The sequence below is a fragment of the Cuculus canorus genome, chromosome 6 (genome assembly GCF_017976375.1).
Source record: "Cuculus canorus isolate bCucCan1 chromosome 6, bCucCan1.pri, whole genome shotgun sequence".
NCBI classification, from domain to species: domain Eukaryota; kingdom Metazoa; phylum Chordata; class Aves; order Cuculiformes; family Cuculidae; genus Cuculus; species Cuculus canorus.
Genome location: NC_071406.1, coordinates 38,249,402 through 38,277,212, shown reverse-complemented (window position 1 = coordinate 38,277,212; position 27,811 = coordinate 38,249,402). Strand labels below are relative to the sequence as shown.

At 46.5% G+C, this 27,811-nt stretch overlaps 1 protein-coding gene across 3 annotated transcripts in view; it reads left to right on the top strand.

Annotated features, from left to right (window-relative positions):
• ERBB4 (erb-b2 receptor tyrosine kinase 4) overlaps window positions 1–27,811 on the top strand; it is a 669,634-nt gene that overhangs the window by 359,437 nt on the left and 282,386 nt on the right. For all 3 annotated transcript variants that reach the window (XM_054070102.1, XM_054070100.1, XM_054070101.1), the window contains exon 3: window positions 1,517–1,703. In XM_054070102.1, the coding sequence (XP_053926077.1) occupies window positions 1,517–1,703 (187 nt within the window). The remainder of the gene's footprint in view (window positions 1–1,516; window positions 1,704–27,811) is intronic.

Below are 27,811 nucleotides of genomic sequence, written 5' to 3'. Positions count from 1 at the left end.
ATCATGAACGTGCTGGAAAGCTTCTGATTATAATGGAATCAATGTCCCGGGGTATAATGCAGCTCTACATTTAATATTGAGCTACTGAACCGTACTTCTGAACCCAGCTCAACTCACTGGGTTCTCATCAAAGTCCTGTAATGACACTGAGCTCGATTTAGATGCCAGGCAAGTCTTGAAATAGCTCCAGAGCTTTTTCAGCAGCATCAGCTGAGTACAGATGTCTGACATAGAGCCTGGAGCTTGTGGCATATAAATCCTTCTTTATGTATACTGCCACACTTGTTAATAATCTTACGAGCTTTTAAAAACCTAATTAAAAGGCTCAAAGAACCATAGAATAGTTTGAGTTGGAAGGGACCTTGAAGTTCATCTAGTTCCAATGCCTCCCACTAGAATATATGTGTATACAGTGTTTTCAGGTTGTTGCAGGCATGGAATTAGGTGAGATTTGAATATTGTATTTGAGAGACCCTTTCCTACGTGGACGCTTTGTTTCTGGGAGCCTCCCTCAGCCTGTGCAAAGTCCTTTTGAGGATAGTGGCGCTCTTATGTGAGTGTTGAAACAATACACAATATTTGCATTACTTAGAAAGAAATTTATTTTCTAAATAAGCACACTTAAAATTTTATTTTATTTTTTTCCTAAAAACGTTTTAGTTCTGTTGTCTTTTTGACTTTGAATAACTGATTCTAATTATTGGGGTGATTTTTGCCTTTGCAACCCAGGCAACCAATTCCTTAGTGCGAGCAGGAGGGTTGTTGAGTAGCCCGTCTAGAGCAAATAAAGATTTCAGCCAACCCAAAGATGCTGCAGTCATTTTGCTAAAGGTTTTTCTGCTGGATTTGATCAAAGTCTGGGATATACGGCATGTATGGTTCTGGCACATCCAAATGAAACTTGAAGTTGAATCTTTGCAGATATTCAGTGATTGATTTCCTCTAGAAGTGCAAACCTGGGTGTTCCTAAAGATGTGCTTTGTCTTTATATATGCTTCCGAGCCTATCTCCCGTTTCTGTCATCTGTTCTCGTTCGATGGTGAGCTCTTCCAGAGATGCCTCTCTTACCCCGTGTTGTCTCCCTTCAGTCTCACCCTGGAATATGCTGTACAACAGGGAGTTATTTGTGGACAGACAATCTTATCTGAACGGTGGCATTGCCACAGTACATTCTGCCCGTGTCCCACAGAGCCCTTTGACCTGCGCTCTGCTTTGAGTTGTGCAAAGTCATCCTTTGGTGCACTTCTAACACTTACTGTAAATTTCTGCTGAGATTAATAAAACCGAGAAAAACGGCTGCTACTTTGTTTTCTTCTTTTTAAATAACTGTCTCTAATAAACTCATTTAAATTGAAAGAGAGAAGTGCTTGAAATCAGTAAGTTGAAAAATAATTTCTTTTCCATAGCTGTATTTTTTCTTGGGTATCAGCATCTCATACTGAAACAGCCACGGTGCGAGAAATTCAGAACAATTACAAATGGATCGTTTCTAACGTGTTTCATTTTTGCCTTCCAGTCTATCCGAGAAGTCACCGGCTACGTTTTGGTGGCTTTGAATCAGTTTGAATACCTGCCACTGGAGAACCTGCGCATCGTTCGTGGGACGAAACTCTATGAAGAGCGATATGCTTTGGCGATATTTCTTAACTACAGAAAGGACGGTAACTTTGGACTCAGGGAACTTGGCTTGAAGAACTTGACAGGTAGGTGACGCTTTGGAATGTGATGGATTAATTGCATGAGAAAAAAAAAGAGCTTGTTGAATATTTGTACCAGTGAATTCTGCAGATAACGGAGGTACCACAAGAGGCTGGCAGTTGTACATCATTCGATGGGTTTGTCGCTACTTTTTTGTGGTTCACAACTGTACTTTTCTCATTGCTGATCAAAGGCTGTGTGTTGAAGTCATGCCAAGGGTGTATTTGGAACAAAAGTAGTTCTAAAAGACGTAGATTAACTCTTTTCTTAGTTTTGATATCATAAGCAGGTTGGTTTCCTTGTGATCCTTGGGTTTTGCACACGTGTTACCATTTTTTCTGCCAAGTTAGCTTGGCTTTAGCTTCTCGTTTGCCTCTGCTCTGTGGCACTGCTTCTGCTTCAGCGGAGGCTGCAGAGGAGGAAGGAGGATGTGGTAGGGAGAGGCTGTGTCTTTAGTGTATTTAATTTTAGAACTCCCTTTTCTAAACAAGAATAGTGTGTTATGTATAGTGAGAAAAGTGCTTATTTTCTTGAAGCAAAAATGTAAGTCAAGTCCTTGGTTTCTTGTCAGTCTGTAAGTTCAGGGCTGGATTGTGATGTGATGTAGATCAACATTTCGTTTCTGCCAGCTGAGGAACTATACAGTCAGTGGTTTGGGAGATTAAAAACTGGATAATATCAGTGGACTGTGACTCAATAAAGTGCAGGTAGTGGCAAACTCTTTTTAGGGAGTTCACTGAAAGTATTTTATTTATAGGTGATTCCTCATCAGCTCTGATGTTTTCTACCCTAAGCTTTGGTGAATGTGAAATAGCCTTGTTTCTGCTGGTGGCTGAATGCTGCCTGAAAATCACTGACCTGAGCTGGCTGTGGAGTTTGAACCCGAGTGCAGAGAGCTGGGAGCCTTCTGAACTATATTTAGGCACCCTTCACTCTGCTTTTTTTGTGTCACGGTATTCAGAGTGGCACACAAGTGCCTACAGTTCCCTGTTGTTCATGCCTTGCCGTGCTGTACGGCTAAGCTTTCAAAAACAGGAGGGAAAAGAAGAATGAAACAGTTTTGGCTGACTCCTTCTGATCAGGCTGTTTCTTCTGGTCATATTTTTAATAGTTTCTTTACTGGGACTCCATATCGGAGTGCTTCCCAAGGTCTCTAAATCCCTGCCACCTACTACAGTTCTCTCTGTCCTGTCACAATCCAATTACCTCCTCTTCTGTCTCCACATTTCTTTCTGATTTAGGGTGTTCATTGTGACTGTCTATGCCTTCATACAATACAGAGTCATAGCAGAAAGGTAATTATAGTATTATCCGTCTCTTCGTATACTTGTTCTTGTCTGTGGGTCTCAAAATGCTTTATAAAAGACACTAGGCTAGATGAATCTCAGACAGGTGAGATGAGGCCAAGGCCAGAGGAGGACTGGAAACCTTTCCTTTTGAGTCTGAGGCTGTTGTTCCGCCAGGAAGCCAGGTTTGTGTTTTCGGTGCTTGTTTAGTTTTGGCTTTGCTGCTCAGTAAGGTAGAAAAACCTTATCTTGTAGCTCCAGCTCAAGATTTTCTTTTTGAGCTGGCTGCCCTACGCCAACAGGCAGTTCATCTGACTCCGGAGATTCTCACTGGAAGCTGCTTTTACATGATAGGCGCAACACCAGAACTGCCCAGCAAAGGGCTTGGCTTTCTTTTCAAGCATCACAAGAAAACCTGCTTTAGCTCAGCCTCTGAATCTTTCCTGAGATGAGATCATCTCAGACCCTTCTTCTGATTTAGGTGTTTACAAAGTCTTCTGATGGGATTATTTGGCTCAAAATGTATTGTCGTCTCTTGGAAGAAAAGTGCCCTAATAACACTAGCTTGTCCCCACTGAGCACTTAAAATACTTTCTGGGTGCTGAACATGAGCCAGCGCGTGCTTAAAAGTACCCTTAATATTTTCTAGATAGCATGAGCCAGGGCTTCAGAAGCCTCTTCAGCAGCTGCTCTTCGACCATTTTGATACTGGTTAAGATGCACCTGACTGTTTTAACCCCAAACCTGCTTCTTGTTGCAAATGCTCTCCCTGGAGCGTATTAGTACTTCATTTATTTTCCTCACATATCCTTAGCATTAGTAGCTGCATAAAAATAACTGGCGGGTGTGGAGTCAGTGATGTTGCAAGGCTGGGATGGATCTGAACCTATCCCGTGTCTGCCAACAGCTCCGTATTTACATCAGAAACAACCAGCGATTTGTTATTAAATTTAAGATGAAGGTGGTATCCTTCGAACTTTCTAGTCCACTGTAGATCTCAAGAGATGGACTTCGAATGGTTTGTCAATGAAATATAAACATTAACTCTTGCCTTGCATGTGCAGAACTGTCTTTTGTGGCCTTATGCCTCGTTTGGGAAGTTCTGTTCCTATTTGTGCAGTGGTTGGATGATGGGATCCTGAGGGTATTTCTGCCCAGTACTGCACGGCACAATATACGAATACAAAGACTACTCCCTGTGTTCGCTAAGTGGAAGCTGCACTCGCCTGCAGGTTATCCTCAGACATAACCAGAGACAGGGTTTCAGCCTCCTGTGCAGTACCCCGCATCATTGCCAGTGTGGTGTTAACAGCTGTGTTTTTACTGTCAGTTATGTCTTATCAGGTTTTCATATTTAAACGGAACTCTCCATGCTTTAATTTCCTCCCTTACGCTGTAAAAAACCAACAGCTATGAAGGCAGTTTTATCTCGCACCAGAAAATATGATCCACTTCTCGCTCATGATGTCGGTTTGTGTAACGCAGCCCAGGGCCGCGTCCTAAAATCCATGTGACACTCCCCCCAAAAATCTTACCTATAAAAATCCTTTTCTCTCTTATTTTAAAACCGCAGTCAAAGGTTCCACAGAAGTGTCAAAACCAAGCAGACATTGAACTAATGAAGTGACTGCTGCCGTCTCAGCTGGACTCGTCTCAGCTTGCAGATTCAGCTGCCAAACAGCCTTAGAGTAGAGAGGAAGGTTTGACACACTGAACGTATTATTCAGCCTGTGATTAGCAGAATAACTGATGCTGAGGGGGAAGGTATGCCCGCTTCTTCCGTTCATTGCCCGTGAGCTGGTGCAAATCACTCCTGTCTTCCCCAGGTAGCCAGGCAGTCAGCCTTAACTTCTCCAAGGAAAGGGCATAGTCATTGTTCACACTTTGAATGCTCCGAATATAAAGAATACCTGATGGCTGCGTTTCGTTGTGGCATTTATCTTCGTGAGTGGGGAAAGAGGGATAACTTACAAGTGCCAAAACCACTTACAAAGTATCCCGTATTTCCCTTTGAGTGAAGATGAATAAGAAAGATCTACAGCAGGTGATGTATCTTTGACTGAGCAGTGATAACCTCATCTTCGCTATTGGTCCTGGGGACAGAGGTTCCCCCGCCTGTGCCTGTGAAACTCCTCAGTTCCTTCAATCGAATAAAATGGACTTGGCAGTGACACACACACACAAAAAAAAGCGGCAAAATCTGTAGTTTCTTTTTGCTTCTTTTACCGGAAGGCAGCTAAGTGATAAATTACAATAGCTGAGGTGCGAGTGACAAATGCGTATTGTAGCTGGAAGGATTTGGTCAGCAACAGCCAAAGAAAGGAAATCGAATTTGATGGGCAGGAGGATCATAGGGAAAGGATGATCTTTATGGGGTGTAGGAAGTGATCCATTGCAAATTCCCTCTTCTGTAGGTGGTTGTAAAAGGTTCTATTTCTTTAAAGTTTGATAAAATTTATTTTTTAAAATTTTAAAGTTCTGTGATCATTTCTATAACATTTTCAATATCTTTCCCCCCCCACGAGAAATTGGAAGTGCTAAGGGGTGATTGCGGGGGAAAGCAAAGAATGGCATCTCTTAAGGAAAAGGTTGCTTCGCAACCAGTTTCTTGCTTTGTTTTGTTTTGTTTTTTTTTAACAAGGGTTTCTCCTTGGCTATAATTACATCACAGCTCACTCAGATCGGAGGGGAGGGCGTGGGACCAGTCAAATCTTTCAGTTTTGTTCACTGTGCACATTTTGGATCTACAACTCTTCTGGAAATCTAATGTATATACCCACTCAAGCCCTGAGCAACTGCTCGTAAACCATTTCTGCAGCAGGGCTTAGGGCCACCTCCATTTATTAATTCTATTTTTTAATATATATTTTATTTTATTTTATTTATGTCCTCTTACTCAGCATTGATGAGTGTTCAGTTTTGGGCCTCTCACTACAAGGAGGGCATTGAGGGGCTGGAGCGCATCCAGAGAAGGGAACCAAGCTGGGAACAAGGGTTGTGAGGAGCATCTGAGAAACCTGGTCGGGCTGTTTAACCTGGAGGAGAGGAGGCTGAGGAGAGACCTCATCGCTCTCCGCAGCTCCTGAAAGGAGGTTGTAGCGAGGTGGGTGCTGGGCTCTTTTCCCAAGTGACAACTCATAGGATGAGAGGAAATGGCATCAAGTTGTGCCAGGGAAGGTTTAGATTGGTTATCAGGAGGAGTTTTTTCACAGAAAGGGTTCTCAGGCCCTGGCAGAGGCTGCCCAGGAAGGTGGTGGATTCCCCATCCCTGGAGGGGTTTAAAAGCCGGGCAGACGAGGTGCTCAGGGATCTGGTGTAGTAGTGGACAGGTACAGTTGGACTCAAATCTGTAAGGTCTTTTCCAACCAAACGTTTCTGTATTTTATCACTTGGTCACAAAGCCCCCAGCCTCTCTCTACAAGACCTTTCCCTGGGCCACGTACATGCCGTAGGAGCCACTGCTGAGTTCTGGATGTTCAGAGATGCAAATTCCTGCATGTGACCTGTGGCCAGCGTGGATGAGAGGGGGGTGTGCTGATTCCTTAATCACTGCAGCATTGTACTGATGGGGCAAGCTGTGAAGAAAGCAATATGTAACTTGCCTCAGGCTTCCTATGCAACAGGTAGGCACGGCATTGCATCTCTAACCTTGGAGAGGTGTTGCTAGGATACATGGAGGAATGAGGAATTTGTTTAAAAATCCCTTTGGTCCCCTGTGCGTGCGGGGGCTGCTGCAGGAGTTCCCTGCCCTGTAGCTACGGGGGTTCTCTGACTGCCCAGGAGTCCTTTCACTGTATGCTTAGAGCTTCACGGGCCACGGGGGCATTTGTATGCCAGCACACCTTCTGCTATGGGCAGGAGAAAAGGGAAGAACACCTCGAGATGGCTGTGCTTCCCTTGGGAAAGAAGGGATCTTCTGTGTGGTGGCAGAGACTGCAGGAGCCTAGTGCAGAACCTGCCATGCCTTGCGCATCCTCACCTTATCCCTATGGAATCATAGAATCACTATATTGGAAAAGACCTCGTAGATCATCCACTCCAACCATTCCTATCTGCCACTAAACCATGTCCCTGAGCACCTGTCTACCGGTCTTTAAAACCCCTCCAGTGATGGTGACTCCCCCTCCTCCCCGGGCAGCCTCTGCCAGTGCCCCACGACCCTTGCTGTGAAACATTTTTTTCCTGATATCCAGTCTGACCCTCCCCTGGCACAGCTTGAGGCCATTCCCCCTTGTCCTATCACCTGTCATCTGGGAGAAGAGGCCAACACCCTCCTCTCTACAACCTCCTTTCAGGTAGTTGCAGAGAGTGATGAAGTCTCCCCTCAGCCTCCTCTTCTCAAGGTTAAACAACCCCAGAGTCGAGGCTCGTGGCTGCCCCCACGCTCATAAATGCAAGCGTGCCTGCTAACACATTTCTGTCTTCTCTCCGCCAGTTAGCCTGTTTCCTTGGGAAAAAAAAGTCCCATTCCAGCTACTGCTCTCCTCAGATATCATAGGCATGACTTGTCAGCCGGGAGAGACCGGAGCCTGATCTCTGCTGGCAGGCGGTACACAGCCCCCCATGCTGAGCACCGAGGCAGTTACTAGCAGGGATTCGGGCTGCTCCTGCCAGTTGGCATCAGAGCCTGGGAATGCTTCCAGGAGCTCCTCGGCTTACGGCAGCAGATGCTGCCCCAAGGAATCCCAGATAAGGGACCCCTCGGGCTGAGGAGCCACTGCCTGGAGCAGGCAGAGAACTGCTCACAAGTGGCATCAAGGCACCGTGGTGTCTTGTGTAGGGCTAGAAATAAATACTAGTTTTAAGCCCCAGGAGATGTACGCTCGTGAGTTTATCATATTCAGTAACAAGGATGGGATGTTGGTCTTTAGGCTTCAGTAAGGGTGGAATTTTGCACAGATTCTCTGAATGTTTCGGGTATGCTTTTGTCATGCTAAATGGAATAATGAATGTGATGCTTCACAACTTGTTCAACAGTTTATGCTCTTTCTGTATTTCAAAGCACTTAATGTTTTCAGTTCTATCTCTGGTGTTAGAAATGTGCAACCTTGTTGGGAGTGGTTGTGGCAGGAAATGAAACAAAAAGCTCACCATAATAATAATATATTGGTAAATGTTTTTAACTGGGAATTCAAAGGATCCCACAGAAATCTGGTTCCTAGTGTTTCCCTGCCTCCCAGTGTTTTCACATACACTGTGAAATGCACACAGTGGATTGCAACTGGTCTAAAAGAATTCGTTGAAAGCAATACATAGAATCTTTGCCATCAGTCTGGAGCAGGATAACTGCGCATCGCACAGCTTCTCCTGCAACAAAACAGGGCTTAAAATCCTGTGGAGGAGAAATTAGGCCAAATCCTTAGCTGGTGTAAATTGGCTTTCTTCCTTTGACTTCATAATGAACTGTAATTTAAATTGCCCTTTACTTTCTTCAGTGGATAATTTAATTCATGCTTTAATTTAAAAGTTAACTAGTGCCTAACTCCCACTTAAGCCCTTTTAAGGATGCTGTGTTCAGGGTGCTCTCTCAGGATTAGTAGCAGCTAATGAGAGGGGACTCCAGGCATGTCTGCAGCACACAGCAGGGCTCTGAGCAGGGATCCCTGAGCTAGCATCGAGCCCAGCCAGCTTTAGAAATGGTGTTTACCACACTGCTTGGGTCCTGTGCGTGCGCACAACGCTCCGACAAGGTGGACACAACAGACTGCTTCCCTCTAACTGCGGTCTCCGCAAATAGAAGCCCATTTCTGGTCTTTCAGGGTCTGAATGATGTGGCTGCTGGGTAAAGAAGGGCAGTGGATGGGGAGGAAGGACTGAGGACTAGAGCAGGCAGAGGAACTCCTTCCTAGCCCCGTGGTGTAACCTACACCTCTCCTGATTTCTGTTGTGAATCATCACTTCTACAACACAGCCAGTAACACTTGCCTGCTGTAATTATACATTTGAGAGTTTGGTGTGAAAATGGTACTTGGGAGGATCTGTTGTGATGTGGAATTTAACTTTTAACACTGATAAATATTAGTTTAAATGTCATTATAAAATACATCTAGGTATGCTGCCATTGTCACCTGATAATGCCGTGTGAAATAATGCCATTTGTTTGCTTTTTTCTTGGCAGCTTCTCCTCTTCACCTCTCTGCAGTAGTTCTGTCTGTGCATTTTTCAATTATGAAGTAAGAAATTCTCTACGTTCCAGAGGTGCGAAACGCTCTTTAGCTTTTGAGAAATATGGGCAATCAAGGTAAATCCAGTAATCGCAAAGGCTCCTAGTAATGGAGTAGCTTTGCCTTTGCTCGTGAGGTTTAGCAGCACAGGGATTTCTCCGGCCACAGACTTTGCAGGGAGTTAAACATCTGAGCGGGGTAATCCCTCCATTTCGGTCACAGGGGTCAGGAATGGGTGGCCTTTCAAAACATCCAGCTTTGGTAGACAGATCTGTGTTGAGCTGTGCTGTAACTTAAGTAAAATGCAATAGGCATTACAGTCAGGAAGAAATTGTACGGTTTCTAGGGACAGCATTGCAGAAAAAAAGATATTCCAGCTCCTTACCTGCTTAGAAGGGGAAGAGCTGAGCTGTGCTGCACAGCCCAGGCCAACTTCTGCTCTTGATTAGGGGTTTTAGAAATTGAAATCCTCGTTAGTCCAATAGTGTGTCTTCCTCGGTTCAGATGAATGAAAGAAGCATTAATTTCAGCGTGTTTTTTCCTTCTCCTTTCCTCCCTCCCCTCTCTACAGTCTTCTGAGTTCATTGATTTTCTTATTTCCTTCTGACAGGCTACAACTGACAAGGAATTTGGTGCTTTTGTAAAATAATTAAAGCCTTGTGTTACATGGGGAATGGAGCCTATCGGCTCTCCGGCAAAAGGCAGGTCACTGAGCACACTAGGTCAGCCGCCACGGGGCTGTGAGCTCTCCCCATCACGCGCAACGGGGCTGAAAGCCGTGAGCCACTGCTTGGGAGAGGGACCCACAGCTAGTGCTGTGGGGCTGGTTGTGTCCAGGATTTCAAGTGGCATGGAACTCCAGGGATCAGGTATCAAGCTTAGTGCCTTTACTTAAAGATAAGCAGAGCTCAGCAAAGGCATTTTGGTGGCTTTGCAGTGTGTGTCTGCAGGGTGGCCTGTGTCTACAAGGCAGCATGCGCTTACAGACCTGGATTTAAACCAAAATCCAAGAATGAGTTCCCTTTTCTAGCTTTTCTTACCCAGCCTAAAGGAGTGGGGAGTTTGCAGGGACTCTGTTCGTTGCAAACACCGAAGTTCCACTGAGTTCAAAGAAGGCCGAATCAGACTCCGAGCTTTACATGGTGGAAATAATTGGTGTTCCTAGGTATTTCCATGCCTCTTCATTTTAATTTCATTTACTGTTGAGGGAAATTCCCTAGAAACCTGCTGTGAAGGGACTGGAGAGGCAATGAACCCAAACCTGTTTCATTTACCACATTTAGCTCCAGGGAAGGCCCTGCAGTCAGAAGAGAGAGAAGTCCTTCCAGACACTGGGCACAGGGGCAAGACTGTCACGTAGCTTCACTGCCTCCAGGCTGACAGAAGCAAGGGCTCCCACCTTCCTCTTGGCCAGTTCCATCATAGAGTCATAGAGTGGTTTGGATTGGCAGGGACCTCAAAGCCCATCCAGTGCCACCCCAGCCATGGGCAGGGAAACCTCCCACTGGATCAGGGGCTCCAAGCCCCATCCAACCTGGCCTTGAACCCCTCCAGGGATGGGGCAGCCACCACTGCTCTGGGCAACCTGGGCCAGGGCCTCCCCACCCTCACAGGAGAACATTTCTTCCTAAGATCTCATCTTCATCTCCCCTCTTTCAGCTTCAAACTGGTTCCCCCTTGTCCCATCCCTGCACTCCCTAATAAAAGGCTGCTCCATATGCTGATTGTTCCTTGCCTGCAAGGAAACCTCTTCCCTGCAGCATCTCAGCCTGACCAGCTCTGGGACCGATCTCCTCAGAATGAACATGGGCAGTTTGAACTTGGGTGGGCTGCAGCAGGAGATGTGTGGCAGTGCAGGGCCAGGAGCGACCAGCAGCTCATTCTGAGTTCGTCTGAAATGGAGTTTGATCACACAAGCTTCATATCTTGGGATGTGAAAGGGAAATGTGTTACGAGGATGCGTGGTGTGTTAGTCTGTGAAATAGAAACTCCAGCAGCTCCAACCTCTGCTCTACAGTGCTACACTGGCAGATCCTGCCAGCAATTCCCAGGGTGAGGAACACTTCTTTGTTAGCTTACCCACATGAGCACTACTGCTGGATTGGCACACAGGGAACAGCAGTTCCTAATGTGGAGCGAGGAGTTTGCCATAGGAGCTTTCCTGATGTGACCGAGAGAAGTAAAACGGAGTGACAATTACAGTTGTCTCTGGAGACCCTTCCGGGCCTGCCCCTTTTGCTCCCCGCAAGAGTGGACGTGATGACAGGGATGCGTTGAAGGGCAGCGACTCCGGGCGTGCTGTGCTTGTGAGGGTGCTTTGTACACATGGAAACACGCAGCCGCCTGCCTCGCGTCTCTGCGGAGCTGCTGAGGCAAGCGCAGAGATGAGCAGGCAGGAGAAGGTAACCTTGAGGGGAACATGAAAATAGAAATGCAGACCTGTAGAAGAAGGGTATTCGCTGTGTGAACATAAGTGAGAAAGTGGGAATCACGCAAGCGTGTGCCCCACAATCTAATGGCAGAGCAGAAGGACTCACTGAACTGTAGCTGTCTTACGGATGAAGGAGCAGGAGTGCTGTCCAGTCTGACAGAGAACTGCTGGAGTTCTCTGGGACTCCCTGGTCTATCCCACCCAGCTTCACAAGAGCCGCTTTCCATATAAAATGAACCATGATTGGTCTGAAGTGACAGCTTGAGCTAATCAGAGCGGGAGGCAGGTAATGCCTGTGGACGCAGAGCTGTCTGTGAGCTATAGGAGCCTTTTGTGCATCACTAGGAACGTGCCTGCAGGCATGGAGTGGGGGAACAAAGGTATCAGATGAGGAGAACACGCTGGAGGCCTTTTTCTTTGATGTTTGGAAATTGCTCAAGGGGCTGTCTTCTCTGAAACCCCTTTTGCCTTCATTTTTTTGTATTCTTTTTTTTTCCCCTTGGAGAAACTTTCCTAGGTGTGCTTTCATTTCTTTAAGGCTTGGAAGCGAGAGGGCATCTATCTGGCCAATCATCGTACAAACACCGTGTGCACGCTGGCATTCCCATAGGAGCCGGCTTCTGCTTCTGCCCGTCAGAAATAGCGGAGCCACGTGCTTTGGGTTTGAAACATGGGAGGAAGGGCAGCATCAAAGACGGCTCTGTCTGATGTACTGGAGAGAGATGATGGCGGTGGTGGTTTTGAGAGGAGGGGGTTGTGTTGTTTTTTAACTGGGCAGCTGAGTATGTGCTCAGAATGATGAAAACTCTCGGAGCTATTTCCATCACAGTCAGCTTTGGAATTGGCTCTGGGGTGCGAGTACCTGAGGGCAAGATGCAGAAGCTGAATTTTACATGGAAACGTTTACCTCAACATAAGGAAGAGATGGAGCTGTTGGGACGGGTCCAGATGAGGGCTGCAAAGATGATCAGAGGGCTGGAGCACCTCCCCTATGAGGGCTGAGAGAGTTGGGATTGTTCAGCCTGGAGAAGGCTCAGAGGAGATCTTATAGCGACCTTCCAGTACCTGAAGGGGCTACAAGAAAGCTGGAGAGGGACTATTCATAAAGGGTTGTGGAGGTGGGACAAGGGAGAATCAGTATAAACTGGAGAGAGGCAGATTTAGACTGCACATTAGGAAGAATTTCTTCACCATGGCAGTGGTGAGGCTGTGGCCCGGGTTGTCCAGGGAAGTTGTATCTGCCCCATCCCTGGAGGTGTCCATGGCCAGGTTGGATGGACCTTGGGCAGCCTGATCCAGTGGGAGGTGTCCCTGCCCATCACAGGGGGGTTGGAACTGGATGACCTTTAAGGTCCCTTCCAACCCAAACTATTCTATGATTCTGTGATTTTAAGATGTTCTTGCCAAGACTGTTGCACGGGGTGAGAGAAGCTTGCCTGCTCCAGTCTCCTGTGTGTGGCCTTCAGTTAGAGCTCGTAGCAGAGATTTGGACAGCTTTTTAAAATGGAAACGTGTCCAAGAGGGGAGTTTTCTGTGACAAATGAGTAGTTTAAAAAACTAGAGGCAAATGCTGATATTGTCAGGCGCCGTCTTTCATTTAGAAATGAAAATGTATGACTTAAAATATTAAACAGCTTCTCATGCTTTCTTCTATAAGTTAACTCACATTTTCAAATGAAAACCCCACAATAATTTGTGTTGATTGAACAGTAATTATTAAATCTGCTTTGGACTGAGTTTTCTTTTCCGTTAGACTCCAGCTCGGTGAGGTATCTGTTCTTGGCATGTTCACCTGCTCTAGGAAATGAGAGGTTTTCCAAAACCCTTAAAAAGGGTCAAAAAGTGGTTTTCTACTCATATTTCTTCCCAATATCAGTCATAAGATATTTCCCTTGTTGTAAATGTGTGTCCAGTGGAAAACAGATACACAGAGCAAGTTGTAAGTGGATCAGCTCAGCTGCTGATGGTGGTGCAGGGCTGTCAGTGTGGTTTGACGTGAGGTACCTGCTTCTTGGCAGGGTCGATACTATTTTTTTTTTCAGGAGCTGCTTGCTATCACGTCTGATCTTAACCCAATATAGCAGCTACATATGCTGGGGGTGTCCCTAAAGCAGGCAGTAGCCACTTCTGAGGTTACACTGGCTGCACAGCCCTCATTTCTGCATCTCTGGTAAACTGTAAGTGCTATCAGTAACTCTCGGCTCCAAACTTGTCTCTGTGTGGTTCTGGAGCGGAGGATTAAATGCGGGAGCATATCATGTCTTGGCGTGGTTCCTTTGGCTTACTGTTGTTACGATTTCTTTCACAAAAACATGCAGGTTCCTTTTTTTTTTAAGTCTAAAAGCCAAAGCAAAGTCAAATAAGTGCACCTTAATCGTCAGCGAACTTTGTGGTGTGCTTTAAACCATGACTGAGTTCATCCCCTGGCTCGGGGGTCCACTCAGATCCTACTGCAATTGCCCTTTAGCAGCTCTGTGTGAGAAGCAAAGTGAATGTGATGGGTTTCTCATCTCTGCTGGAGTTAACCAAGTTTCAATTCCGTGGAATAATAATGATTGTCTTCCCCTAATACTGAAATTCTTCACGAGCTTCAGCCAGTTGAAGATCCATTATCCGGAGCACAGTGTTGCAAACACCGATGGAAAAGTGCAGAAGAGGGACAAACATTAATAATAACGAATGGAGAAAAGGGGAAGACAAATGCAAGGAAGACGAAGGCCAAGCTCTCTGTGCCTGTGTGGACAGGGAAGCTGGGGTGGATTCAGCTTACTGAGTGTGTCCCAGGCTGTGGACGAAGCAGGTTTTCCTGTGTTTAATCAATAGTTATGAGCTTTGTTCTGGGCAAGTCAGACATAGATGAGCGTTGATGGGACATCCAGAGACTGGCGTATCATATTTTTGGTGCTCTGCCAACATCACCCAGACCAAGCAGGAGTTGCATTCTGTTCTGCAATGGTGATAGTATGCTCTCTAACTTGTTTTTTACCCCAAGAAGGGAGCACATTGCTGGCTCTTTTCACAGATCAAAGTGCTGTTTATTTGTTCCTGTAACAAGAAGCCGTGTGCTACTCTTCAATGAGATGTCAAAGCCCCACTGCTGAAGCTGCCCCGGCTGATGTTTGCTCACAGCAACACGCAGGGGCAGCCGGCTCAGACGAGTGCTCATAGCTCAGGTTGTCAGCGTGGTTTGCAAGCCCTCTCTCAGGCTCAGCAACGGCAGTCGAAGGTGGAAGGGATTATTGTTCTGAAACACGCCACGTCCAAGATGAACTGGGCGGACCAGGACTTGAGAGTCCCTTTTATTTTTATTCTTTTGCCTACGCGGGGTGCACAGGCGTTCTGAGAGGATGTTGTGACTGTAGTGCTGTGCTTTACTTTACTCCTGCTGTGTTAACTGTTACTTGTGGTATCCGTGCTTCTGGCGGTCACACTGAAGCACTGATACAGTCCAGTTCCAGGTGAAGGTGACAGTCGGGAAATGCTTCAGCAGCGGCTGGACTCAGAGGCTCTTCTTTAGAGTGCTGAGCTTTAAGTGAGACTCGGTGTCTTAAAAGGAGGCACCGAGCTAAAATATGCATAGGATGAGGTTGCAAGGGCAGCGTCCTCCTTGCTGTGTGTCAGAAGAGGGATATTTTAATGGCTGTGACTGCATAACGACTTAATCCCATGGGCTGTGCAGTTAGCCCCACGCGAGCTCAGTAAATCTCACAACGGCCCCTGTTTCATCCCGGAGCAAGACTTCTGGATGTTCAGAGCTGAGTGGTTTTGATTTAATATTCAGAAGCATTCAGCTTCCCAAATAAAGATAATAGTTGTCCTAGTTGAGAGATTTATTAATATCTTAGCGTGGCCTCAGTTTTAGCCTTTTATTCCTCCCTTTCTAAAAAAAATTCTTACCGCAAATGAGCCTTGAAGTTTGGAAAAGTAATCAAAGCTCTGCTAAGCAAATTTAACTGTATGGGTGGGTTGAATGAGCTACAACCTCTGCCGACCTCATTCTGCTCCATTTCCCCTTCAGGCTGGTAGCAGTGGCTGGAAGTAAACATTAATCTGTTAATTTACCCTCTGCTATAAATAGAAAACCCATGTAATTGCAATCACTGTTTTGTCAGTGGGCCTATCCAGCCTTACCGCTTTACTTCCGAGGAAGACATGGCGGGGCTGCCTGTGAACTTCGCCGCTCGCGGGACTTTCCATCTCACAATATTTGGTTGGGGTAGGTTATTGCCTGCTTGTCACAGCAGGAGGGACAAACGTGGCATGCGGTTCCTGGCCATGTATCTTCCAACCTCCCAGTTCACTAACTCTTCTTTCTTGCATCGTTCTCTGGATGCAGCTGCCCTCCACCCTATTTTAATTTGTGTGTTTTTGGAAAGAGATGGAGTTTCCCTGTATAGAGAGAGGTTGTGCCAGGTAACCTTATGTGCCAGTCCTAGGAAAGAAACTATGGGACGTGGAAATTACGTCTTCTTTTTGAGGATTGGAAGGGACTACCTTGAGTTCAGATAAGCATTATAGCACATGAAATCCTTTTACAACCTTCTCTAGGGCCAGGCATGGATTTATGGAGGGGAGAAGGGAGCTGGACACATGGAGTTGCAGCTTCCTTCCTGCTTCCCAAGCAGAGGGGTGCTGAGTTTGTGTGCCGTGTGGCACACGTGCCAGCTGCGTGTCTGCTGAGGCCATTCTGGCTGGGGTTCACGCCTCCTGGTGAGCACCAGCTTCCAGCTGGGTAGGTGGATTGTTTGCTGATGCTTAACAGAGCTGTTTCAAACCGCTCTGTTGTTGGTCGTTGGTGATGCACAAAGCGAGTCTGAGATCTTTCCATGAGCAGTGTGAGAAAGCTGTCTTGCTGCACAGATGTAGCCTCAAAAATAGAGGCTGTGCTTTCTGCAGCATCTCAGAGGTCACTGGAGGAGGCCTCTGGCTCTCTCTTGGCATCAGAATGTGAGTGGCGTTCCCATACCTTGGCATTGCATGACAATGGTTTCACTGACCTGGCAGCGGGAGTTTTCAAAGATGAGGTCCTGGTGGCTGGTGTCACATCCACCTTCTGTGGGATCTGATGCAGAGGCTCAGGGTACCCTCCGCAGAGGTACAAGGGTTGCTTTCCTCTGGGCTTTCTGATGTGGGTAATTAGTGTCATAACCTAGGGTTTAAGGATAGCCAGCCAAGAAACCGTGCTTGGGTTTTACAAAAATTGCTCCTTAACACGACTTGTTAAATTGAAGCAACCCACACACGAATGTTCTTTAAATCCATTTACAAGTGCCTTGTATTGATTTAGCCAACTTCAGTAGCTCAGATGAGCTCAATTGCTGTCTGTGCACTAAGTTAAGTGCATTCCCTTGGGATTTCATACCTGCTCAACTGACTTGACTTCAAAACTGATTTTAGTTAAACCGATGCAAGCTTTGTGTGAAAAACAGGCCTTTCTTTGTTGCTAACGGTTTGACCAAGAGCAACGTGACAAGCTGGGGGAAAAGGTGTTTTTTGCTCTGCTGACTGTAATGCTGAAGTGCCCTACTAACCTTGTCTCTGATTTTGCCCTTGGAGTGATACTGGCACTCCTCTTTCTGCAAGGCAGCTGTTTGAAAGAGGCTGTTTGTTTAATCCTTTTGCTTCCAGCTGCGCTGTTACCCCATGTCTGGAGAAGGGAAGAAGAACAAAGGGCTCACAGACCTACTTCTGTACCATCCTGCCTAATACCCCACCCCTCCCAAGCCAAACAGGAACAGTTGAGAGCCCTTAAGCAGAGGTTCCTTTCCCTTTTCAGACAGTGGCTTTTCCCTTTGGCTGAGCTCCGTGTCTCTTTGTGCTGTACCAGCGTTCCTTTGACCATTAAGTTGACAGGCTCTTTTTATCTCAGCCACCAAGTGCTAATCTAAGTGCCCAAACTAACGCTTGGGACCAAATCTCTGCTCCACTGACAGCGTGGAAAAGAATTGAAACCTAACCCATCACCTTCCTGGGCTGCCTCTGAGCCTGTAGGGAGGGCCATGGGTTCCCTTTAATCCTACGTGAAGAGGGTACGTGGAAAATGCTTGCAGGCTTGTGAATCTTCTGAAACTACCCTCAATAAACACTGAAATTTCTCTTACCTGTTGAGAAAAGTTTTTCTCGGTGGGCATTTCTAAATCAGGGGCTGTGTTCATATTTTAAGTAACAAATTTGCAAGTAAATATAAACTTTTGTAAATGTTCATTTGTAGACCTGAGCTATGTTTTTGTAGAACACAAGAGTCATCAGTTTACCAAGGACTCGTCTGTAAGCAGCGCTTCCCAGTCATGGCTCAGAACCTCATGGGAGAGGAGTAGAAAAAACTGGCCCCTGCCCAAAATAACACAGGACCCAGAGAGGTGGGTAAAGGAAACACAGGGAGACAGAGCAGCTCCTTATGGGAAGCATCAGTTCTGCTCATCCCTAGCTACCAAGGCATCCAAGTTTCACTTCTGTATGACGGCAAAGAAGGTTTGAAGGGAAGGATTTGAAAGAGGTCAATGAGACAGCTTGCTGGACGTCCACTTCTTTGAGAGAGAGCACAGGGGAAAGAACAAAAGATGTTTGAAAATGTATCTTGTGTTTGATGAAAGGTGGTGTGATGGGCTTATTGAAGGCGGGAGGAGTCATAAATACTGTATGAGAGAATGATAGCCTCTGGAAGATCCTGAAAATGAATAACATTTGCTTTTATTCGATGTGATGGAGAGGCATGAAATGGGGGGAGAAGAAAAGGGCGTGTTTAGAGTGGTGAGCTGGAGACGTAGACACAGGGCAGGATTTGAAAGGAAATACAGAAGGCTGAAATTGTGTCTTTAAGGAAGGATACTGTTGTCAAGATGTGAGCGAAGACTGGACAGGAGCTCTAGATGCAATGACAAACAAGAAAGGCTGCCCTAGAAAGAGAAGAGAGGTGGCATTAGCTGTGTCACATGGATTGAGGCTCTGGAGAAAAGGTGAAAGGAGAAAGGACTCCAGTCGCTGAAGCAGTTGTCACCGTTGGATGCAGAGATTGGGGTGGAAGGAGTGAGGGCAGTGTGTGCTTGGGAGAGGTGGTGCAGTGTTTGTTCTCTGCCACAAACATTTGCGGGGTATCTAGAAATGCATTGTCTGGCTCTGATCTGCAATCACCATCTCCAGGTGTATTTCCACGTGCTAAATATCTCCTCGGAGGGTTTTGTCAGGAGCTGCAGATGCTGAGCAGCTCGGGGGGGTTTGTCCAGCCTCAACCGCTATTAGAGTCTATGTTGCTTATATCGCCAAACCATCATGCACGGATGTCGCTGGGAAACAAATACTGGTTTTGGTGGCACAGACCCGTTTCTGGTGAGATGCATGCCCTAGAAGGGAGATTTTATAAAGGCACCAGAAGCTGCAGCCATTGAAGTTTACATTGTGTTTTTCTTGCTGTCTCAATCGGTGTATTGTCTAAAGGGATCTGTGAGTGAGGTGGTAAAACAGGGCTTTTTTTAATTATACATCACCCAGCAAACCGATAAGGCAAGCAAAGCAGGCAACCAAATTACACAGGCGTGAGCCGCTTGGAAATAATAACATAGCAAGAACAATAGGGGAGTAATTCACGGCTCCCTGAGAAATGTGCGCAGTTCAGAGGGGGTGAGATAGCAAGCAGCTATTGACTGTTTTCCTTTCATGTTTTCCACCTGTCTGCCATGTGATGGGAAAGAATATTACCTGAATCCGTGCGAGAGGTTTTCACACTGTTGTCTTAAAAGCCTTGCTCTACAGGGAACGATCCTAATGGAAAGTGAGATGTGGGTATGAAAAGCGTACAGGAGGTGGAAGAGTGGCCACTAATTTCGGTGTAGCTTAAATCCTTTACAGCTTCTGTTACATGTGGAGGTACAGGGAGAGCTCTGGTGTTTCCCTGCCCCCTTTGGGCTGCCCAGGCACTGCGGAGTGGGATGAACTGGGAGCTGAGTCCCCCTAACACAAGGGAGCGAGTTCCCTTTGGGGTTGAGCACCTTCCACCAGCGCTAAGGCGGAGGGGCAGCTGGTGTGAGCTGGCACCTTGCTTAGCGCAGCACCCGAGTGGTGTTAGTACAGCACCACGCAGGTTTTATCCAAGCTGAGGTTCACAGGCATGTGTGGTTGACAAAGGTATTTGCTAACCCACAGAACATCGAGCACACACAATGCAGGTCGCTGCCTCGCAAAGCACCAGGCTGGGCGAAAGGTGAGCGTGGCAGCCGCAGTGTGTGAAGAATTCAATCACTGTGTGTCCTTTTGGTGCAAGGTGGCCGTGCACTCTACTCTGCCTTGTGCCGAAGCGTGTGACCTGCTGTTTGTGAATAGGGAAGGTCTTGTTGGGGATTTGACGGTTGGAGGACGCCTGGGATTAAGTGATCATGAGATGATAGGGTTTTCAGTTCTAGGTGGGATTAAGAAGGGGGTTAGCAAAGCAGTCACATTAAACTTCCAGAGGGCAGACTTTGGCCTGTTCAGAAGGTTGGTTAGCAAAGTCCCGTGGGAAACAGTCCTTCAGGGCAAGGGAGCCCATGAGGGTTGGGCGCTCTTAAAAAATGAAATCCTATCAGCTCAAGAGCAGGCCATCCCTGTGTTCCGGAAAAGGAGCCGGCGGGGGGAAAAGCCAGCTTGGTGGAGCAGGGTGATCTCAAGATGCGTCAATAAGAAAAAGAAGCTCTATGTGCTCTGGAGGAAAGGACAGGCATCTTGGGTGGACTACAGGGACGAAGTGAGATCGTGCAGGGAAAAAATCAGGAGGGCCAAGGCCCAACTAGAATTAAAACTCGCTAAGTCTGTGAAAGACAACAAAAAGTCTTTCTACAAGTACATTAACAGGAAAAGGAGGACGAGGGAGAATATCCAGTCTCTAGTGGATGCAGAAGGAACAACAGTGACAGGGGATAAGGACAAGGCTGAGGTACTTAATGCCTTCTTCGCCTCAGTCTTTAATAGCAAAGGAAGTTGTTCCTTCTGTTTACAAATCCAAGAATTAGAGGGGCAGAATGAGGCTCCCGTGATCCAAGAGGAGGCGGTTAGAGACTTGCTTGCCCAGCTAGACGTCCACAAGTCTATGGGGCCGGATGGGATCCACCCAAGAGTATTGAAGGAACTGGCGGATGTCCTTTCCAGACCCCTATCCATCATCTTCCGGAGGTCCTGGCTGACTGGGGAGGTTCCACTAGACTGGAGGCTGGCTGATGTTGTGCCCATATACAAGAAGGGTTGCAGAGAGGATCCGGGGAACTACAGGCCTGTCAGTCTCACCTCAGTGCCAGGGAAAGTCATGGAACAGGTAATCTTGAGTGCTATCATGAAGCACACGCAAGAGAACCGGGTGATCAGGCCCAGTCAACATGGGTTTACAAAAGGCAGATCTTGCCAAACTAACCTGATCACCTTCTATGACAAAATCACTCAACTACTGGATGGGGGAAAGGCTGTGGATGTAGTCTTCTTGGACTTCAGTAAAGCCTTTGACACAGTTTCTCACAGCATTCTGCTTCAGAAACTGTCAGCCTCTGGCCTGGACAGGCGCACACTCTCCTGGGTTGAAAACTGGTTGGATGGCCGGGCCCAGAGAGTGGTGGTCAATGGAGTTAACTCCAGCTGGAGGCCAGTCACAAGTGGAGTTCCTCAGGGCTCAGTACTGGGTCCAGCTCTGTTCAATGTCTTTATCAATGACCTGGATGAAGGCATTGAGTGCACCCTCAGCAAGTTTGCAGATGACACTAAGCTGGGAGGAAGTGTCGACCTGCTGGAGGGTAGGGAGGCTCTGCAAAGGGATCTGAACAGGCTGGACTGCTGGGCCGAGACCAATGGGATGAGGTTTAACAAGACCAAATGCCGGGTCCTGCACTTGGGGCACAACAACCCTATGCAGCGCTACAGACTGGGGGAAGAATGGCTGGAGAGCTGCACAGAAGAGAAGGACGGAAGAGAAGGACCTGGGGGTGCTGGTTGACAGCCGACTGAACATGAGCCAGCAGTGTGCCCAGGTGGCCAAGAAGGCCAATGGCATCTTGGCTTGTATCAGAAATGGGGTCACCAGCAGGTCCAGGGAGGTTATTCTCCCTCTGTACTCGGCACTGGTGAGACCGCACCTCGAATACTGTGTTCAGTTCTGGGCCCCTCACCACAAGAAGGATGTTGAGGCTCTGGAGCGTGTCCAGAGAAGAGCAACAAAGCTGGTGAGGGGGCTGGAGAACAAGTCTTATGAGGAGCGGCTGAGAGAGCTGGGGTTGTTTAGCCTTGAGAAGAGGAGGCTGAGGGGAGACCTTATTACTCTCTACAACTACCTGAAAGGAGGTTGTGGAGAGGAGGGAGCTGGCCTCTTCTCCCAAGTGACAGGGGACAGGACTAGAGGGAATGGCCTGAAGCTCCGTCAGGGGAGGTTCAGGTTGGATATCAGAAAAAAATTCTTCACAGTAAGAGTCATTGGGTACTGGAACAGGCTGCCCAGGGAGGTGGTCGAGTCGCCTTCCCTGGAGGTGTTTAAGGAACGGGTGGATGAAGTACTTAAGGACATGGTTTAGGGAGTGTTAGGAACGGTTGGACTCGATGATCCAATGGGTCCTTTCCAACCTGGTGATTCTGTGATTCTGTGATTCTGTGTGTCTGCATTGCGGAAGCCCATGATTTAAACTTCAGCTCGCTGGGGCTCTTGGCAGCAGAGCAAGGGGACCCAGCACAGGCCACAAAGACTTCCCCAGATCCTAAGTAAACATTTGGGCTGCAGCCCAGAACGGATCTCTGTGCCACCCAGGTCACACCGTTCACAGCGCAGGATCCAAATCGTCTGACGTCAGCCCAGCCCAGCGACTCGAGATACCATGGTTGCAATACAGGCGTAACCTTTAAATAAGAACAAGACATTTTGGAATCGTAATCTGTATCAAAGTTCTGTAGCAATTTGTATTTGATCTGCAGTCCAAATTTCTCTGTTGTTGTTTCAGCCTCAAAGTGAATGAAGAGCAAGAGGAATTAGCTCTCAGTTAGATTTCCTCACCTTTGATTTTGGCATCTTTCTTAAGAGAAGAATCATTTGTGTGCCGGTGAGATTTAGTAGAATTATTCATTGAGAATACACTAAGGCTTGGGATGTGTTTTGGAATACTCAGTGGAGTAAGAATCCTGACTGAGTTGTGTGTGTGAAGGCACACATTGCTTGTTTTTATAACAGAAGAAAGAGGATTGGCTGCCAGACAAAGCTGTCACAGTCTAGGGTTTGTAGGGATAAGCTGGCTATCTGCCTTGTATGATTTTATGCCTCTTGCAAGAATGAGGGGCATTCATTTTTAGCCTTTAAAGAGCTAAAACTTTAGCAATATATAAAAGACCGGCAGCAATGAAGTCATTACATGGTTGGACTTCGGCTTGATTCTGGTATTAGAGAGGTTTGGAGGAGCAAAATCTAGTGCTCCAAACACAAATAGAAACACATTTAATCAGCGTAAGTAACGGTATGGGAAGAAAGAAGTTTTCTGGTTCATTACTTCTCTACATGTCTCTCTCTGTCCATCCTTTCAGCTTTCCGACTACCTCTGCTTTATTGCTAATGTGGCAGGACTTTGAGTGTGACTTTCAAAAGCCAAAGACCTAAGACAATAAGCCCTGTTTCTAAATGGTGGGGAGGGTCACATGTTTATAGAGAAGCATCTCACTCAAATTAGTCGGAGTTTGCCACTTAAATACGTCTTAAAATGTTATGCACTGTAGAAAGATGAGTCCGGTTTGGGAAGGGTGTGGGACATAGTCCTGAGGTCTCAGGTTCCCATGGTACTCTGGAAAAGAGACTGAGCATCTTGAATTACATAGACAGGTTTGACAAAGTCAGTTTGAGGTTTCTTCTCAGGAGGTTTGTGATGGCCTGAGCCCTTCAGCTTCCATTTAAAGACAAATAAATCCATTCCCAGCCATCACAGACTTGGAGCAAAAATGAAAAAATGGGACTCCTGAATTCTCAGGAGCTGGCATACACATAGAAAAAATAACACTGATTAATTTTAACAACTCAGCATGTTTTAGTCATGACTTCTTGGGACTGACTGGGATCCTGGAATGCTGGGGCTGGGTTATCCCAGATCTGTAAAAATAGCGCATGTCTAGCAGAGGAAAAAAGCTGAAGGACTTTGCATGCCGCCTTTTATTGTGTGCTTGCAGGGTGGGGTCCTGTAGCATGCTCCTGCTTTACTTTTAGACAGTCCAGGTGCTTGTTAGGAACTGCACCAGTCATTTCTATTTCTGTGAATATCTTGTAGATGATGAAACTTTGTTGCTGGCCACTGGCCAGGCAGCACTATCTGTTCACTACAGGCCGTGTGTGGGAATGGAGTCATAAACAACCTCTTACGCTGGCGAAAGCAGAACAGTGATCACTTTTGTATTAGCTCCAATAAATCCTGAGAAAGTAAATGTTGTGGATTAAAAAGATAATAATGTGCTAATCCTTTCTATGGTCACTGACCATTTTAAGCTGTTCCATCTCTCATGCCTGAAGGATAAATCCTCTGGCTCTTGATGAAAGGCTTGATAGTGAAGTATGTACGCACATCAAACCCCGGACTTGTTACCAACGAACGCCTTTTTCTCACTATTGCGGATAATTACTGATCCACTTTACTGTCAGTCCAAGATCTCACTTGTCCTCTCACACCCTTGGTCTTCTCTCACCAGGGCTCCTCATGGCACCCTGTTGAAGAGGTGGTCTTACAGACCTTGGCTCTTGGCTGTGGTCGGGGTTCAGAGACAAAGGGATGGATAAGCCTGAAGCGATCACGGAAGAGTCACTCATTTATAGATTATGTGGATCAATAACTGAACAACAGGGTGCTGTGGACACACTCTGATGCCCATTAAAGTCAAGGGAGAGGTTGTCCAGCCTGAAATGGGATTTGAATCAGGCTTTACTGGGGTGGGCTGTATCCTCTGGCCTCCAGTTACGCTATATTAGAGGCAGGGAGGAGGAGACAGGGTAGCGATAGAGCCGAAGACTTGGAGGTGATGCAGTTTTCAAACGTATCTCAAATAAATCCCAGCTTGAAAGCACTTCTGGCTTTAGGAAATTCAGTAGCTGGTTATAGAAATGTCAGTCGCAGGTGCCAAGCTGAGACATGAAGGTGAAAACATTCTCGAGAGCTGTTTCTGCCAGTAATCTCCAATAAATATTTCTAACGAGTGTATGAAACAAAGCTACAGTGGGCGCCAGCATGGGCTGTAAGCCGTTACTTACGTTCACATTATATGGCAGTCAGCACACTTCTGATTTTTCATGTTTGGCACTGGGAGCAGTGTTTTGCCTTTGCAAAGTGAATATTGTTCTTTGCAGAGAAACGCAGGAACCATGTAGTGCATGGAAGAAGCAGTTGATTAAAGATTAGAATTGTAATGACTGTTTTAAAGTGGAATGTACTTGCATAATTGATTATTTGGTGCAGTCTAAGCTACTTGCAAAGCATTACAGTCATTCTCCACTAAATCAATCTCTGTCTCCTGTCCAAGCCCGGAGACTGAGAGCTGAAAGGCATCAACAACTTATTAAAGTCATCCAGATCGGTTCTACTAAGTGCCCAGGATCCCATTGGCAACCTGGTGCTCACGCTGGATCTCGTGCTTACGTTTCAGCCATACCCCAGGATTGCAGGCGGGTGGAAGATGAAATCGGTAGCGCTCTTCTCTTCCAATAGCCCACGCTTGCATTTCTCCCACCTTGGTGCTGCGTTCTTCTTAGAAACAAACCCGTGATCTCATTTAGAAAAGAAATGTCACAATGACATTTTAATTAACGTGTTTGTCCCAAGAGAGTATATACTGTGAGAAACTGCACTCTGGGATGGGAACCATACATTCCTTAGCAACACAAGAACACCCGAAAGGACTTCCTTATTACATTTAAAAATCACATAGCAACTGATAGCTAGAGACTTGTTTCTCTGAGGTAACTCTGTGAAGCAACACCATGTTCTGGACTCGCTATTGAGGACCAGGGAGAAGAACGAGATGGGATAGGACAAGCTTCCTAAAGAACCTGCTTTATGAAAAGCTTCTGTGTCCTAACTTTAATAACTGGCTGCTTGTAAGGAATGATATTTTAGCTCTATTCCGAGCCCAGTGGAAGAAGAGTCAGTGAACCAATAGAACGCTAAAATGAATGACAGATGTTGTGTCTTTCGTGAGTTTTCTTTCAGGTTTTTCAAGGTCCATGCTCTCTTCTGCTTTGCTGTTGCTTTGCCACTTCTGCTCTCATCTGGGACTGACCCCAGATCAAACAGATGGAACCTCATCATGGGTGCATGGACAATGTTTTTTGAGGGTATAGGATAGTTAACAGCCACTCAGAAAGACTTGGATCTCAAATATCCTAGAGAGGTTGAAGAGCCCTTCTTGTGGGAACACTCCTCCTCTAATTGCTGTGAAGAACTGCAGTTCTTGTCTCTTTGTATTCTCTTTCGAGTTCTAGGCTGGGTTCTACTTCTAGACTGAGTTCTAGGCTGCGTTCTAGTTCTAGGCTGTGATCTTCCAGTACCTGAAGGGGCTACAGGAAAGCTAGAGAGGGGCTATTCATAAAAGCTTGTGGGGATAGGACCAGGGTAAAGGGGTATAAACTGGAGAGGGGCAGATTTAGACTGGACATTAGGAAGAATTTCTTCACCATGAGAGTGGGGAGACACTGGAACAGGTTTTGCAGGGAAGTTGTGTCCGCCCCATCCCTGGTGGTGTTCGAGGCCAGGTTGGATGGGCCTTGGGCAGCCTGATCCAGCGGGAAGTGTCCCTGCCCATGGCAGGGGGTTTGGAACTAGATGATCTTTAAGGTCCCTTCCAACCCAAACTATTCTATGATTCTATGATCTTATAGCGACGTTCCAGTACTGGAAGGGAGCCTATAGGAAAGCTGGAGAGAGGCTATTCATGAAGGCTTGTGGTGATAGGATGAGGAGGAATGGGTATAAACTGGAGAGGGGCAGATTTAGACTAGACATTAGGAAGAATTTCTTCACTATGAGAGCAGTGAGGCCCTGGAACAGGTTGCCCAGAGCAGTGGTGGCTGTCCCATCCCTGCAGGGGTTCAAGGTCAGGTTGGGTGGGCCTTGGGCAGCCTGAGCCAGTGGGATGCCCCTGCCCATGGCAGGGAGTTTGGAATTAGATGATTTTAAGGTCCCTTCCAACTCAAACTATTCTATGATTTTATGAATTTGTGTTGCCATCCTTATCCCAACAAGCAAATCAAGTGGCGCCCAATTATAAGAGTTTTGCCCCAAAAATATGCTGTGGTGAACACAGCCTTCCTCAATTACTGAACCAGAATAAATGCAGCCCTATCAAAGGGGTTACAAATGCACAAATGACTCAACACAAGTTTAATCCAATGGTGTCCTGCTGCCTACTTCAGATTTTAATGCTGGCATCTCGGAGTATGTGCTTCTCTTCACTAGAGGGACAGAAGTCCCCCGGACTCGTTATCAACAAACACCTTTTTCTCACTATTGTGGATAATTATTGATCCACTTTACCGTCAGTCCAAGATCTCACTTGTCCTCTTGCACACTTGGTCTTCTGTCACCAGGGCTCCTCATGGCACCCGGTTGAAGAAGTGGTCTTACAGACCTTGGCTCTTTGTGCCATCTTTCTCCCTGGTGACTCGGTCCCAAATGGATATTTTGGGCATCAAATCTATTTATCATACTCACAGTTGGTTGAAAACAGTGAGTGAATCTTTCAGGAGCATTGGACAAATGGGAGCTGGAGGGAGGTGGATCCTTTGGTATACAGGCAGGGTGTAGACCTGTCCCCGGAGTAACCAGCGTACTCTTTTGTTATTTGCTTAGGAGTATTTCAAGAGGCTGTGGGCTTAGGGTTTAGAAAACTGTGTACTGAAAGCGAGGTGCTTTCATAAAATAGTAATTTCCTAAATATTTGGAGAACTGTGTCTATAAACATTTGAAGAATTAGGGTCTGGAGTGTTTTGTTTGTTATATATCTTACAAGTATGATGTTGTTTCAATGTCTCTTTTATTTTGATGTCTAAACATGACCTTTTAGGATGCTTCCTTTCACTTGCCGCTTTAAAAATGGGCCACGTGTCTAGCTTTTTATTTCACACCCAACCTAAAGCGCTACCAGAACCCAATGACATTAAACATCGACTACTGTTAGCATCCAAAAATTACAGCTTAATTTCCCACCATGAATATTGAGAGTTGAGAGCCCATAACGCTGTAATATGATAAACACCGAGACTGGAGGCTGCT